The sequence below is a fragment of the Blastomyces gilchristii genome, assembly GCF_000003855.2.
Source record: "Blastomyces gilchristii SLH14081 genomic scaffold supercont1.14, whole genome shotgun sequence".
NCBI lineage: Eukaryota > Fungi > Ascomycota > Eurotiomycetes > Onygenales > Ajellomycetaceae > Blastomyces > Blastomyces gilchristii.
The window spans coordinates 1,403,191-1,418,988 of NW_003101669.1; the positions used below are offsets into that span (position 1 = coordinate 1,403,191).

The 15,798-nt window shown below is 47.4% G+C and overlaps 7 protein-coding genes across 7 annotated transcripts; 5 read left to right on the forward strand and 2 right to left on the reverse strand.

Moving 5' to 3' along the window:
• Positions 1-517: 517 nt before the first annotated feature.
• Positions 518-2,585, reverse strand: BDBG_06758 (uncharacterized protein; the record flags this gene model as incomplete). Its single annotated transcript, XM_002623273.1, has 4 exons — positions 518-642; positions 1,357-1,587; positions 2,340-2,412; positions 2,478-2,585. The coding sequence occupies 4 exons, from the start codon at positions 2,583-2,585 to the stop codon at positions 518-520; spliced, it is 537 nt and encodes a 178-aa protein (XP_002623319.1).
• Positions 2,586-3,834: 1,249 nt separating this feature from the next.
• Positions 3,835-4,024, forward strand: BDBG_17437 (uncharacterized protein; the record flags this gene model as incomplete). Its single annotated transcript, XM_031725156.1, has 1 exon — positions 3,835-4,024. A coding segment is annotated over one exon (187 nt), but the record flags the coding sequence as incomplete, so codon positions are not given.
• A 1,073-nt stretch (positions 4,025-5,097) lies between these two features.
• BDBG_06759 (flap endonuclease 1) lies at positions 5,098-6,651 on the forward strand (the record flags this gene model as incomplete). Its single annotated transcript, XM_031722762.1, has 5 exons — positions 5,098-5,110; positions 5,232-5,317; positions 5,424-5,428; positions 5,488-6,049; positions 6,130-6,651. The coding sequence occupies 5 exons, from the start codon at positions 5,098-5,100 to the stop codon at positions 6,649-6,651; spliced, it is 1,188 nt and encodes a 395-aa protein (XP_031579615.1).
• A 917-nt stretch (positions 6,652-7,568) lies between these two features.
• BDBG_06760 (4-coumarate-CoA ligase 2a) lies at positions 7,569-9,562 on the forward strand (the record flags this gene model as incomplete). The annotated part of the gene is made up of 5 exons (XM_002623275.1): positions 7,569-7,650; positions 7,705-8,253; positions 8,329-8,860; positions 8,935-9,127; positions 9,215-9,562. The coding sequence occupies 5 exons, from the start codon at positions 7,569-7,571 to the stop codon at positions 9,560-9,562; spliced, it is 1,704 nt and encodes a 567-aa protein (XP_002623321.1).
• Positions 9,563-9,906: 344 nt separating this feature from the next.
• Positions 9,907-11,855, forward strand: BDBG_06761 (uncharacterized protein; the record flags this gene model as incomplete). The annotated part of the gene is made up of 4 exons (XM_002623276.1): positions 9,907-9,931; positions 10,003-10,599; positions 10,659-11,767; positions 11,811-11,855. The coding sequence occupies 4 exons, from the start codon at positions 9,907-9,909 to the stop codon at positions 11,853-11,855; spliced, it is 1,776 nt and encodes a 591-aa protein (XP_002623322.1).
• On the reverse strand, positions 11,847-14,336 carry BDBG_06762 (class-III aminotransferase). The gene has a single exon (XM_002623277.2). The coding sequence runs from the start codon at positions 13,347-13,349 to the stop codon at positions 12,012-12,014; it is 1,338 nt and encodes a 445-aa protein (XP_002623323.1). The 5' UTR covers positions 13,350-14,336; the 3' UTR covers positions 11,847-12,011.
• Positions 14,337-14,493: 157 nt separating this feature from the next.
• Positions 14,494-15,786, forward strand: BDBG_06763 (short-chain dehydrogenase/reductase SDR; the record flags this gene model as incomplete). Its single annotated transcript, XM_002623278.2, has 6 exons — positions 14,494-14,813; positions 14,883-14,959; positions 15,031-15,040; positions 15,109-15,254; positions 15,356-15,446; positions 15,561-15,786. The coding sequence occupies 6 exons, from the start codon at positions 14,494-14,496 to the stop codon at positions 15,784-15,786; spliced, it is 870 nt and encodes a 289-aa protein (XP_002623324.1).
• Positions 15,787-15,798: the final 12 nt, after the last annotated feature.

Here is a 15,798-nt window from a genome sequence, read left to right on the forward strand (position 1 = left end):
TTCATTTAACTAATGAGATGTAACTATGTATATCAACCAATAACTTAGTTCTATATCCATAACCCGTACCACCGGACCCGGCATCCCCGTTATCAAAACAGTTAGGTAACTTAGCCTTTCTGCAATGAACACAGCATATCTCGGAAATTTATTCCACAGAGGTTAATAATGATGGGCAATCTCATGTATGAATGAGCTGCAATGCTCTGTGCCACGAGACTCAAAACAATCCGTTCATCACTCCCTGACCCCCCAACTCAGCCTTTCATCTCTCAGATTCGGCTTACTACTAACTTACAATATATGCAGTGTTTTGCCCACCCCAACTCCCTCCTTTATAATAATATAACTTACGGCTTGGAATATCTGTCTGTGGCAGTTGTCTGATTACACTTCCGCGTACTGACCTCGCTTCCCAGTCCCATAGCCAAATATGGAGTACAAAAGTCAAACAAAACAATGAAAAGAGGCCCCCTCCCCTTCCTCCCCTTCCTAACAACCATCCTGGTGTCCGCAGTCAGCTGGACGAATGCGGCGATTGTGCAAGAAAGTCCATTGGTTTTCCAGAACTACCGGGGCAAGTGTCTTGACAGCATCCCTGTGTACAGAACTGTGGACTGTGAACAACATCTGGGCCGTCATCTGAATGCGATGTCAGCTCTTTATATATATATATATATATAAAGGAACTATACATCTTACTGAAATTGGCCCCACCCCACGACAGCTCTCCCCGTTTGCTTCAAGGGAATTAGATGTAAGAGAGGACGGGTGGGAAGGAGACGAGAAAAAGCTAGAATAGATAGAATTAGAGACTAAGTAACTTCTTTTTATGTACAGTCCGATAGACAGCCTTGTCCAATCGCTTGTAATGAAACATGAAGCGAGGTGATTTATCATCTGTTGGCCATACTTCAAGATTATGAAGGAGCTGGATGATTTGTTTATTTGTCTGTTGTCTGTTCGTCTGTTTCCGGTTAACAAGCAGCAGGTAAAATGTTTGATATCACCAGTCGAGGATTCACAAATAGCATTCTTTTTATGGTGGAATATCAAACGCCGCTCTTACCATATTTAACATATTAGATGAGCTTGCTTGCCCATTGTCTAATTTTTGGTCGAAAAGGATGAAGTTCAAATGCCGTTGCTGTTTGCAGGAGAAGATGGTTGATCAACCCTGTTTCGCGATTCTGCGATTCTGCGACCCTGGACTTTTGGCTCATTTTCCCGTTTTTTATCGTTCCAAATATTAATCCAGACCCACCGAATCAAAAAAGAAAGTATTCCTCTGAACAAACGACTTATCTCGAAAGATTGAGGCATTGATTGCCCTTTGTAGGTTCCTCTATAACTTACTCACATCCTCCCTCGTCCCACTCGCCGAGACAAAATGCCACCGACATCCAAGCATTTCAACCCATCCATCCCCAGAAGGGAGGCCGACTTCTCTCGCCCTATCGAATATGCCTTTGTGCCTCTCCTCCCCGCGTACTGCTATGGAAACATCCGTGAATCCTTCACTCTTCCCCTCCATCCCCGGCAAGAAGCGCATACGTGCATTCGTGAATTGCAGGTGTCCAGGGTCCCCTGGGATTCCAAATGTCTCCTCTCACTGCTTCAATGCGGCGTCTGTGTCCTCGTCTCCCGGTGCTAGACGGCAGGTGACATCGGCCAGATGCAGGTCTGCAGTTTTTTTTTTTTAAAATAAAAAAGGAGGCATAATCGGGGCCGCAGGCATGCCACGGCGCGAAGCGCGACATCTCTTCTTCCTACTCACATGCCAGGGGGGGGGGGCTTCACACCACACCCACCACCCCCCCCCGCCCAAAAAAAAAACCCAAAAAAAAAAAAAAAAAAAAAAAAAAAAAAAAAAAAAAAAAAAAAACATAGATAGATGAGTTAAGGGTTTAGGTGACGGATATAGGGCAAGCAAGGGTGGTTCACAAACGAGCACACCTCGTATTCCCTTGGGATGATATTGGATGGATACACTGTCCGCGTGTGCGTGCGCAAAAATCACTTTACCCAGCCCCTTGGATTCGATATGGGAACGCTGTTTCCTAGCATCTCCTATCTACAATATGATCATGTACCCGCCATCTCCCTTTTTTGACAGCCGTCTAGCTGCTGTTGTGGTTGGGTTGGTAGGTGAAACCACCTGCGCGTGGATTTTGGAGTTTCAGCATGAAATGCTCATGCAGCTTATGGAGAAGCCACTACTAACCTTAATAAAATCACCTCCTATAGGCACTAAATATATTATAGTAGGGTAAGTGAAATGAGAACGATAATGTTAGATGTATGTACATGAACAAGTAAGTGCATTGCAAGCTCCTCACCGATAACATTCTCCAACCCCCATACAGCGACCCCTGGATCAACGAAAAGGACCTCCGTCCCGATGACTTTTGTCTAGGTTATTTCCTTTTCAGCGAGTGGACTAGAAGTGGAACGGATCCATCAAACCCTCTCATTACCAGAAGATATTCAGCCCTTTTGAGGTCATGCGCCACAAGCGCAAGCTGCCTCAGCCGCGTCGGGCCGGCGGCAGAATGTCGTAAATTGTGATGATCCGGAGCCGACATGTTGAAATAGAAACTTTTTACATTTAAATCGAAGGTATTCAGAACTTCAGGAAATTTTTATCTGTATATACTCATCGGTACATGTACATGTACATGTACATGTACATACATACATCAGGAAGTAGATAGACGATTACCTCGGTAACTGCTTTGAATTTGCAAGGCTGACCCAACAAGTCATCCTGCATTTTCACCAACATATGTTTGATGCTCGCCCTTCAAGCAACATACACTTACTTGCGATGCCCTCAACAAGCACAACAAAAACTTTCAATCCCTCTCTCCTCTTGCGCTTCTTGATATGGCCTCGGGCGGATTCAATGCTTTATCAGATGCAGTGATGGAGGGTTTCATGTGCGGCATGTCCGGTTTAGAGGTCATGGTAGAGTTTGATTGGCGCATTACACCAAGGTTTCTGTTCTCCTAGGGCGCACATTCCTCGAGCGAGGCTCAGGGAACGGAGTGATTCTCTCCATTTAGTCCTCCCGCGGAGGCTGTGAAATGAGTGTGCTGATGCTCCAAGAGCAACATAAAGAAGTTGAGCGATCCTCTAGAATCTAGAATTACGGGCCTCTCTCATGATATGATTTTCTCGATGCATACATGCTCCCCTTGATCTCATTTCCTGATCTCCAGATTTCATTCCCTTGAAAATATAACCATCACAGACCCAGATGAATTCTACATTTCATGCGACCTTTAGGCCATGGGTACTCCCTCAATCCAAACCACCCCCCTCGCACAAATCCCTCAACTCTTCAACCTCCAGCCGTTCTCCTACCCCCAAACACCATCATGATCCTTCCTTTAGCACTCTCTCACCCCCCAAGCACCGACACCCGGCCAGCTTCGCCATCCGTCCGTGCCTAAATTCCTACCTCAACCATGACAGATATTGCCATTGCCATCCAGTACACCATCTTCGGAGAACCCCACACAGGGAGCTTAGCTTCCGCATGATCTGGCGCATCTCTCTTCAATTCACCACTTTCTTCCGCCTACGATGCTCAAGACTCCACTGCTCTTCCGCCTGCGTTGCCTCTCTTAGAAGGAGAGACCACAGGGGCTAGCCCAGCACCGCCCAGTATGACTAGCTCGGATGGTGGCTTTGAAGAATTCCTCCAGCTCCTGGTTCTTCTGGAAAACTTTCCTATTGGACCAGCGATTATTGCTAACGACAGGTCCTAGGAGACTGATGACGGCCTTGATGGCCTGAAACTGGTCTGCCCATATCCTGAACCTCCCTATCTATGTTCTGGGACGCACCTAACTCTCGCCAAATTCCTAAGGAGATGCTAGCTAATAATACACTAGCTGAAGGAAACCCCACATCCATGACTCTCAACTGCGGCACCCCTCCCGCCTCAGCGCCGAGACCGATGCACCTTGCTCCGGTGGGTGTGGATGAAGGCTCCCGCGGCGAACAGAGTGAATAGTAGTATTAAAAAAGTGAAAAATATAAAAATGAAGTAAGAGAATATATACAGTAAGACCTAATAAAAATTATTGATTCTTCTAAGATTAATAACACTAAGAGCGGAGATTATAATCTTATCTATTTTAAGGTGGGAGTATTTCTGCTAGCGCTAAAAACACACCCTATATGTATTCAGCAGTTTTTTCATAGTATCAAAAAGCGGATCAAACTGCGATGCGCGATGCCTATTATCCCAGAAAAAGTTCAAAACTATGACGCGTCCTTGGATTCAACCTCTGGTCACAATGGAAAGAAAGGAACAATCTTCTTGAACTGAATGTTTTCTATTATATTTCTGTGGATTCTGTAAAACACCTCAGGACATCAAGTTAGACCTTTTGTGCTCATTCGATGTGAACAAGCGGCCAAGAAAGATTCAATCATAGTAAACATCACATAACAGCTCATGGTTGTATCATGTTTGGCCTCACAGAGGTTTGGTCTTGGAGCGGTCCCCTGGCTTGGCTTAAACTGACATTTCCTGGAATCCAGGGTATTTCGCTCATATGCGATGGGAATCTTTGGAATAAGAATATCACCCCACCGCCACTATAGATCACCACGCAGAGATCTTGGAAGCACGATGAAATGGAATCCAGCGGAATCGATAGAGCTTTCTAGTTAAGAGCCAGACAGATCACACACAGCCAGGGAGGGAAATGGGCCAGGAAACAGCGGATAAGAGAAGGAATTGGAAGTCGCTGGTGCATTTAAGCGCCTGACGCGACAAGCTTGCGCTTTAGTTAACTACGCCAATCCTAATTCGGTCTTATTACATCACGTCGTCACGTGTAATTACACGCGCCTTGGATTAATCGCGACCTCGCGACATAAAATGACATCCTCACACGGGATATATACGGATTATTTTCTTTGTACCTCATTTACTGTGTATATAATCAACTTAACCCGACGCCTAGTGGAACATCCATATTGCGGCTTAAAGAATAACATCTTAACCCGAGAATCTTCGAGGCTCAGGTCTTGCCAGAGGGCGAATAAATACACACGCCGCAACCCATTGCGCGATTGAAAATGGGAATTAAACGTAAGCTGTCTCCGTCGATTCTTTGCTATCTGTCCTCCAAAAGAAAAATGCAGGTGCAACAGCTCGCCATAGTGTGGGCCACAGGAATGTTCTAATGTTTTATGTAAAAAAACATTTCCAGATTTGTACCAAGTAATACAGGAGAATGCTCCCGATGCAGTCAAAGCGGGTGAAATAAAAAATCATTTCGGCCGGAAGGTTGCAATTGTAAGTACTTTCTCTCCTGTATCTTCCTCAAAAGTTGCGTAATCACCCTTATGGTATGTGTTTAACGAGCTAAGCTAACTGCTATCCTTACTTCCGTTTCGTGTAGGATGCGTATGTCACATAATAATTCCCTCTAGTCCATGGGTATACAGCTAATGTTGCATACACAGCTCCATGAGCATCTACAGTTTTCTCGTCGCCGTCCGCTCAGATGGCCAACAGCTTATGAGCGAAACCGGTGAGACAACTTCACATCTTATGGGCATGTTCTACCGCACACTCCGCATCGTTGAGAATGGTATTAAGCCTGTTTATGTATTCGACGGTGCCCCTCCAAAACTCAAGTCGGGAGAACTGGCTAAACGATTTATGCGCAAGTCCGAGGCCGCAGAAGCACATGAGGAGGCAAAGGAAGTTGGCACTGCAGAAGATGTGGAAAAATTCTCGAGACGAACGGTTAGAGTAACGCGCGAACATAATGAGGAATGTAAAAAGTTATTGAAGCTTATGGGTGTACCCTACATCAACGCCCCAACTGAGGCGGAGGCGCAATGTGCTGTGCTTGCAAGAGCAGGAAAGGTTTATGCGGCGGCGTCAGAGGATATGGATACACTGTGCTTTGATTCACCAATCTTGCTACGACATCTGACGTTCAGTGAGCAACGGAAGGAACCAATTCTAGAAATACATCTGGATCGCGTCCTAGAGGGTTTGGATATGGATCGGAAGCAGGTAAGTTGATCCCATGAAAGCTCTAATCAATACGTCTCGTACATTTTTACCTTTGAGTTCCTAATCGTTCAATCGTTCAGTTCGTCGACCTCTGCATTCTCCTTGGCTGTGACTACCTTGATCCCATTCCCAAAGTAGGCCCCAATACCGCCCTAAAATTAATCCGTGACCACGGCTCCTTGGAAAAGGTCGTAGAGGCCATCCAATCCGATCCGAAGAAAAAATATACCATCCCCGAAGACTGGCCATATAAAGATGCTCGAGAACTCTTCTTTGACCCGGATGTCCGCAAAGCAGACCACCCCGACTGCAATTTTAAGTGGGAGGCGCCTGATGTCGAAGGATTGGTGAAATTCCTCGTTGAAGAGAAAGCATTCAGCGAGGATCGAGTACGAAACGGCGCGGCGCGGCTTCAGAAAAACTTAAAAACAGCGCAGCAATCTCGGCTGGAAGGGTTTTTCAAGCCGATTGCGAAGACTGAACAGGAAAAAGCTACTCTGAAGCGCAAGCATGAAGAAAAGCTGGAGTTGCAGAAAAAGAAAAAGAAAGAGGAGGCAAAGGCCAAAAAGGAGGCGAAGTCCAAACCCAGAGGAGCTGTGTGATCTGTGCTTGCTCGGATATTATTCTTCGCTTTCCTTTCTTTTTATATGTGTACCGGAGTATTTTGTCACGATTGTAACATAGCGGTATAGTCCCTTTTACCCCGCCCTGGATAGTTAACTAGAGGCCAATTTTATTAATCATCAGTTTTATCATTTAACTGGCGGGCGGAACGAACACATTGTCAACTCCTCTCCTGCACAACTTACAAGCATATCTAGCGCCGGTCAAGTTAATACCCAAATTGGTACCATCTCTTGACTGAAGAATTTGACCGAAACGATCTGCTGACTAACGGCTGAGTTTAGGCACGGCTTGGCAGCTGCCGGCAACACTTCCCCGAACAGCACAGGAGGCGATGTGCCTGCGTCCGCCATCATCCATTTCTCCAAGTGCTCTGTTTCGATGATCATTGCGGCTCTTGAGTCTTTGCCGTTTGATTTAATAATGGTCTGAGCATTGACTGCATATGTATGTCTTTCTCTGGAATAAACTGCTCTCGCATAGCCGAAATGGCCCTTTCGGCTGCCCGCTGCCGAGAATTTCGATATCAACGGCTATGTAGCTAGCTTGCGAGCTATCTATCTAGGTCTTGCGAGCTATCTACCTAGGTCTTGCGCAACAAGTTCTCTGAGGGGGCTCTGGCGATTGAGTGGCTGGGTTGGCTCTTTTCTCCACCTTTTACCATGATGCCAACCTCGGATACGGTGAAGCAAGAAGAATGTCTCCTCAGTAAATGGTCCGTGGGGCCAGAACTGGTGCTCCTCATATAATGCATGGAAGTGCAGCGCCTGGAAGTCACTTTTGTTTAGTTTCCAGACGTACAGCACAGATATTTGTGAAACTATAGGACATACCATTTATTTCTCTACTATCTGTCCCCGAGATATCTGCCACTTCTAGCAAGTAGCCTTATACTATGCCAGAGAAGATATATTATCACGACGGCCCGAACAGATTTGTCGAAGTGCCAAAATGCGACTTGCTAACTTTCCTATTCGGTAAGGCTCTTCCTAGGGTTTTATATTAAAGCCTATGTTCTAACTGTCGCAAAGAATCCGAACACTGTCCAACATTAGACGAAACCCCCCTCCATCTTAATGCGGAAATTCCCTCCCAAATAATCACCAAGAAAGATCTCCGCGACCTAACGGAGCGTGTCGCCCACGGTCTACGAACGAATTATGGCATTGGAGCTAACGGACCAAATAAGGATGTCGTAACTGTTATTAGCCATGGGCAACCTTTTGTGTCAGTCGCCTTCTATGGTACTATTGCTGCTGGTGGGGTGTACTCCGCAGCCAGTCCATCGTCGACAGTTGCGGAATTAGCACGACAGATTACAATTGGTAATAGCCACTTGGTAATCTGCGGCCAAGAGATGAAGGAGCTCGTTTCGCAGGCTGCCAAGCAGTGCAATCTACCCCTAGAACGGGTGTTGGTATTAGAGTCGAATCCATCTCTCAAGTTTTGCTCTCTCGAAGGCAATATCAACGTTGTTTCAGACAAGAGATTGACATGGCAGCGGATTACGGATCCCACGGCCTTGGAGAAGAGCCTTATCGTGATCCTATGGTCATCTGGCACAACCGGACTTCCAAAAGGTATATTTCCCTTTTGACATGTCTACCTCCAGCCCAACGAAACGTGGATCAAATTACTGATCAATTAAATGCCAGGCGTCATGCTTTCCCATAAGAACTTGGTTTCGGAGACCTTCCTAGTTAGTGTCTCGGGCAAAGCCTGGGCAGCAAAGGAAATGGAAGCCGGGAGAGAAATTCCCCCAGTCCGTACTCTTGCCCATCTGCCGATCAGCCATATAGCAGGCGTATTTGGGTATCTGATAGGTCCGTTCTCCGCCGGCGGCCTTGTTATCTGGATGGGCAAATATGAATGGAAGAAACTGTTGAGCCTTGCCAAACAATATAAGATCACATCGTTCTACACGGTGCCTTCGATTTATCTACGAATCGCCAAATCCCCGGATGTCACAGATCAGTTCAGCCACCTTGTTGGCGCTGCCACGGGAGCGGCACCCATGGATGGCGATCTACAGACAGCTGCGAGCAAGAAGCTTGGAGATGGCAGCCAAGTTGTAATTGGCCAAACTTGGGGGCTGAGTGAGACTACCGGCGCGGTTACAATGATGCCGAAGGGGGTGGATGATTACACTGGATGTATTGGGTATATTATACCCAATGTTGAACTACGGTAATTATCGCTCGACTTTCATATTTGAATTCCGGCATTCGTGTCTAGGTCTAAGCATTTCTTCTTTATTCTAGCATGGTGGATGAGTCCTATAACGATGTCGAGCCTGGGCAGCCAGGCGAGTTCTTGCTTAGAGGTCCAATGATTACGCAAGGATATTACAACAATCCTCAAGCAACGAAAGATACTTTCCACGACGGCTGGTTCTGCACTGGTGACATCGGAATTCAAAGAAATGGCAAATTTTACGTCATCGACAGGAAAAAGGTATTTACGTGTTTATTTATTCATGCCTTTGTCCTCTTCTCCTAATCCCATTAAACCAAATCTAACCTTGTATCCCTTGATCTTTAGGAACTCCTTAAATATAAAGGCCTACAGGTCGCTCCCGCGGAAATTGAGAATCTCCTCATCACTCACCCGGAAATTAGAGAGGCTGCTGTCTGTGGTGTCCCCAGCCCAGAAGACCCAGGTTCTGACATTCCCCGCGCATACATTGTTGCTGACCCAGCTCGTGTAAGTGAACAAGCGGTTAAGGACTTTGTCAAAGACCGGCTGTCACCGTACAAGCAGCTGCGCGGGGGTGTGGTGTTTGTGAAGGAACTGCCAAAAAATGCGATTGGAAAGCTACTACGGAGAGAGTTGAAGGAGCGGGCGACAGCGGAGTTGGGGTTGGATAAGAACGGGGGTCTGAAGCTGTGATTGAACAGTGTTTTATGTCATTGTGGTAACATAGATCTGTAATCGATATTGGACCCGTCGAGAGGCGGGAAAGTGTTTTGATTCAAGAAGATGTAGACATATATGAATTTAACTTCAGGCAAAAAATAAAATCCGTATACACTAGCTAAAACATTTCGAGGGCTTTGTGCCATATGCTTGTTTAAATCTTGTCACTTCAGCACTTGGAAGCTAGCCGGGACCAAGCCTTGGGCAAGCCTAGCGATCTCAGATTTTGCTCCCAAAGCATCAGTCTGAAAATTTCTTCGAGCCGCCGATCCAGATTCCAGAAACTTCAGAAAAGAAAAGAAAAAAGTCTGGATGGTATGACGGGGAGACGGTCTCGGGGAGGTCAGATATGAACTTTATCTTCTTTTTAAAGCGATTCTGGAGTTGATCACAAAGCTAACATCCTTGCACAGGTTGTGCGCAATGTCTACAGCAACATCGCAAGTGTGACGAGGGCCGGCCCCGCTGTGGCAGATGTGCACGCCTTAATATCAATTGCGAGTACAAAAAGAATATTCGATGGGTTAATGGGCCCCACCGCCATCAGCGGCGAAGACCTCGAGATTCTCCCCACAGAGAATCCTGGGATGACTTGTTGCCAACGACCCCGGATTTACGGGTCTCGCATATCTCTTCTCTCGGAACCCCTTCTGGCTTGTTTGTGGTACAGGATGAACATCTTTTGCACCTTACAAATCGTACAAATGAAAGGGCATTATCAAACGCAACAGGAAGAACACATGGCAATGAAGCACCAAGCGACGACGTGAGGAGGATGCAAACCGGCACATCTATCCTCCAAGGTCAGGATCCCACTACACCAGGTCAACGCCCTGCGGACGAGGAAGAGCCAGTGTTGAATGAAGCTCGGCCGGTAGATGGGGAGTTGGTCCGTATCAGCGAGACTACGCCTTCGTCATTAGAGTTGCGTGCCTGGGAAACTTCGTTGAACAGGGATATATCCTCCTTTCTCCTCCCAACCGCGGAAGAGAGTATTGCCTACGTGTATTGTATGGCGCAAACAAATTTCTTACACAGTCCCTGATATACTCTATCTAATGATAATCAGTTCTCCGCTCCGTAGCGATGATCATGTCGGCATGCGACAGCACGCAGAATGGCTACCGCCAGCTCGCGATCCTCGCTCTATCAACTCCGGTGCTCATGGGAACAGTCATCTCTATCTCGACTACTTATATGCATCTAAGAGGCAGTGCACCCATGTTCCTTGCTCTCCAGCACCAGTCTCGAGCATTAGCAACGCTTCGTGACAGTTTAGGCTCCCTATCGAGTTCGGTCGTAAAAGAATGCAATGGGCATCTCAAACGGGACCTTCTCGCCACCATACTTCTTCAGATCACGGTCGAAATGGCCAGCGGGGGCAGTGGAGCCAAAACTCACATAGCTTATGCTTGGAACTTATTCCGGGAACTCGGTTACGACCGTCGAAAACCCACCTGCTCGATCGGCACTGTATTAGTCCAGCGTATGACGTGGATTGATACTATAAGCTCCATCTTCTGGCAACGACGTCCTTTCCTACCTCTATCCTTCTGGTTTTTTAACTACAATCAAGACTCCCCTAATGATGGTGATTCACAGCCAACCGTCCAGGAGACGACTGGTTGCCCGCAATGGGTCATATCATTTCTAGCTAGGATTTCCCACCTGTACGCTGACTACAGCGACGGTCTTCCATCCTTCCTACTTATGCCGCAAGCCAAAGAACTCGAATTGGATCTCAATATGTCAGCTCGAAACTACTTCAACCGCACCACAGCGCCATATAAAAATCTTTCAAACCGACAACGACACCTCGACGTAGTCGGCCAGTGCTTCTACTGGAGCGCCGTCCTCCTCCTCCAACGTCGCATTTTCCGCGACCGTCGCGATTCCCCGCGTGTTCAGTCCAGCCTAACTGTGCTAATCGAGCTTATGGAATCGTTACCTATTGGCTGCGGGCCGGACTCGGCACTATCTCTGCCATTGTACCTGGCGGCCCATGAGGCGATTGAGCCTGACCATCGCACTCACATCAGGAGCAAGAGCCGCCAATTGACAGCAGAATATCCGTCAAAAACGAGGGAGATATTAACTCGTGAATACGAGATTATTTGGGCTGACATCGATCGGTCCGCGAGTGAGGATGGGTCCTTGGTTACTACACATGCAGGGTCGGTGAGGGAGAGATTTTTATTTATTTGCTGACGATTGTCTCTAGATGTCTGGTGAGCGTTATGCTGTACACTACACGTCATTAATTTAATGACTGGAATGAGACTGCCTTGTTATTCTTTCGCGGGTTGCATATGCGAGATAAGGTTGGCAGGATATTATATGGACAACCTAATACCAGGGGCAGGATCGTTCAAATTTCTTTGGCTCATCAAACGGTGGAATACGTTAACTAGCTATTATTATGCTATTTATCAGCCTGTCGTCTCTCGAGAACCGATTTCAGCGACTCTAAAAATATTTTTGCGAGCGTAGAAATCTCATTTTCCGAAATGATGAAAGGGGGAGCGAACAGCAAAGCATCAACGCTGCCAGAACACAAATACACAGCTGCCCCTTGCTTGAAACACTCTTCAGAAACTTCTGGAGCAATAGGCCGATCCCCCACAGCTATACCCAACCGTCCAAAGTCCACAGCCCTGAAAAGACCAAGCCCACGCAGAGTAACACCATGCTTTTTCATGTGTGATGATAAACCCTCTCCCAAAAGGGACGCAAGCAGCAACCCTCGCTTCATCACATTCAAGACTAGACCCTCCCGTTCCTGAATTTTCTGCACAGCAAGAGCACCAGCGCATGCCATCGAATGCCCCTGGAACGTATGTCCGCTGACGAATTTCTTCGACTGCTTCGAATGCTCCTCAAACATGCTATAAACCTTTTTGCCTATAAGCACCGCCGACAATGGCTGATAACCAGCTCCCAGGCCCTTGCCAATAGTCTGGAGGTCGGGGGCAACGCGTCCCAAGCTTTGCCATGCATGATAACTCCCTACACGACCCATTCCACACATAACTTCGTCGAAGATGACGAGGATCCCATGGCGACTGCAAAGTTCTTTGAGGCGATGGAGATAAGTTCTCGTTACCGGTACGGTCCCAAGAGTTGCACCAACCACCGGCTCGACAATGACTGCGGCTACAGTCTTTGGACCCAGCCTGTTAATTTTATCCTCGAATTCAGCGATCAGACGGTCTTCATATTCACTCTCCGTTGCCCCAGCGCCATCGGCGTCATAGAAACAACGGCTGACATGATGGAACACGGGGCTTAGAATTGGCGCAAAGGGCTCCCTCCTGGCAGTGTTGTTTCCAGCAGCCAGAGCGCCCAAGGTGTTTCCGTGATACGAGTCGTTTCGACCGATGAAATTGACCCGTTCTTGCTCGCCATTGTAGACGTGGTATTGCCGGGCAATCTTCAAAGCTGAGTCGACTGCTTCGGAACCGGAGCAAAAAAAGGTCACTTTGAAGAATGCATCGTCGCTCTTGTTGATGATGGTTTTGGCCAATTCTTCGGCGGGATCTGAAGTGAAAAACGACGTGTGCGCAAATGCCAGGTTCTTGGCTTGGGTGACCACAGCCTCTATAACTTCCTCATTTCCATGTCCGACGCTTGATACCGCCGCACCGCAGCAACCGTCGAGGATTCTATGTCCTGTATCGGTGAATAGATAGACTCCTTCGCCTCGTACGGCTGTGGGGTAAGACTTCTCTAGAGATCTGTGGAAAATGGCAGACCGATCCATGGTAGAAGGATAAGGAACAGGTCAAGGGGTGTTATCAAAAACTAACGAATATTCGAACGAAATGCCAGAGTGGATAGGCTTCAAGGGATAACTCTATCTATGTCCAGCGCGAGTAAATATCTCGACTCCTCATTCACAAAGGCGAAACCATCGCTTTAAATAGACACTCTCAAACGATCCCACCACGCCTCCTCCGCCTTCCTTCCATCCTCTTCATCTCCAGAATAAGCTGCATATACGACTCTTGATCTCAATTAGGCCCACGATCTCGACCGTATATTTGGATATAAGTCTGGCGATCAGCTTGGAGCGAGTAGACTCTCTACTTGGGGTATGGCCTAAACTCTGCACTCGGCCTTGGCACCGAGCCGAGAACAAAGCTGTTGCCAGCTACTAACTACTAGTTAGTTATAGTCTCGCCCAGAATTTTACTATAAAAAGTCCAGGGAAGCCACCAAAGTGGGCCTTGCACAGAAGAGCGAGTACAATTGCCAGTTACGGCATGGTCTGACTAGGCTCTGTCGGTGAACACTTGTCATTGAAATATTTAAGAGAAGCGCAGAGCATAATAATAGGATGAGATGACAATCCTATTCCCTTATCGCCCGCTCTCACCAAAGATGACCTGCTTACTATCGGATAATAGAAATGCCCAGTGTAAAACTGCCCAATGCAAGCCTCCCCACACCTCTAGCCACGAGCAGCGTCGGCTTATCGCATCACCCAAGAATATTTATGAATATTAACCCTTATTGTCGCGACTACGCCATTAACTGCTCTTCCATTTCCCCAACCCTACTTCAATCTTGGAGGACGTCGAAGTATCTTCCTAGAACAGCGAACCGTTGGCAGGCATTGTCCGGTACAGTCTTTACCGACTCCCGACTGCCGAACCCTCTGCAGTTAGGGTTAGCCGGCGGCTCTGCAACGCCGAGGTTAATGGTTAATGCCATGAAACGCAATCATATGGAGGAAACCCCGAGGAAACAAGAAATATTCAAGAGTTAAAAGTATATCGTAGGCTTAGATATCTAAACACTTTTAACAGTATCGAGACAACATACTCAATTCTCTACCTCGTCCCCCAATCTTCAATCTCTTCTGCACACCAACCAAAAGAAACGCCTACCAAGAGCATCTCACAATGCCCGCCCAAGCTGACCTCAGCGTCTCCAACCTCTTTTCTTTCAACAAGCATGTCGCCCTGGTGACTGGAGGCGCCTCTGGGCTCGGCGAGATGGCTTCGCAGGGCCTGGTGCAGAACGGCGCCCGAGTCATCATTGCGAGCCGCAAGGAAGCCGAACTGAAGAAATGCGCGGACCGATTAAACAAACTCGGTCCCGGAACATGCGAGTACATCGTTGCCGATTTGAAGGATAAGGCTGGCTGTGATTATCTGGCTACAGAGGTTAAAAAGAGAACGGATAGGTTGACGGTTTTAGTTAATAATACGGGCGTTACTTGGTGAGTGAAACCCAGGAGTGCTTTAGAGCATTTGATTGATAGGTTTTTCCTAACTGGTAATTGTAACAGGGGTGCGTCGTATGAGGACTTCCCAGAGACTGGTTGGGATAAGGTTATGGCATTGAATGTTAAGTCCATTTTCTATTGTGAGTTAAGTCCCGCCCGCATGCAGGCTATCAAAGTTTCTCTATCGTCTTGCTAACTTGGTTAACAACAGTAACCGTTGGGTAAGCCATGGCTACGACGAGGAAACCCTCTATATGGTGTATGATATTGACTGAAGATGCCGATACAGAGTCCTACCACTTCTCAAGAAAGCCGCCTCGCCGGATATGCCATCCCGTGTGATTAATATCGCATCGATGGCAGGCATTTCAACTCTCGACCCTACCGCCGCGGACGATGGAGGTCTGTCCGCACCAGGAACCGGACCATTTAGCTGTATGTTAACCTGCCTGGTCCCTGTGCTTCCAAGCCTCCTTGGTGACACTCTCATAATCCCGTACTAATATTGGACCCCTTTCTTTTTTTTTAAAATGCAGATGGTCCCTCAAAGGCGGCTTGTATCCACCTTTCCCGGCAACAATCGTCAAAGTTCGCCCCAATGAACATCATGGTGAACTGCGTGTGCCCGTAAGTGAAAGCTCCATGTTTCCCAACCAATCTTCAGAAAACACAGCATAGAAGCTAGTTCAGACTTGCACATGTACAAGCGGCATAACCCTGACTGACGTTTCACTCTTGTAGCGGTGTCTTCCCCTCCCGAATGTCGAACTTCGGCATCGAGAAATATCTCGATACCCTCCTTGACGCACAACCCACTGGCCGCGTTGGCAAGCCTGAGGACTTTGCCGCTCTGATTTTGTTCCTTTGCAGCTACGGCGCATCACATTTGACTGGGAACGTTATTGAGCTTGACGGTGGAAGCAGCCGGAGTGGGTGGAGAAGTGGATCGAGGCAAAAGAAGCTATAGAGCACGAGTGTA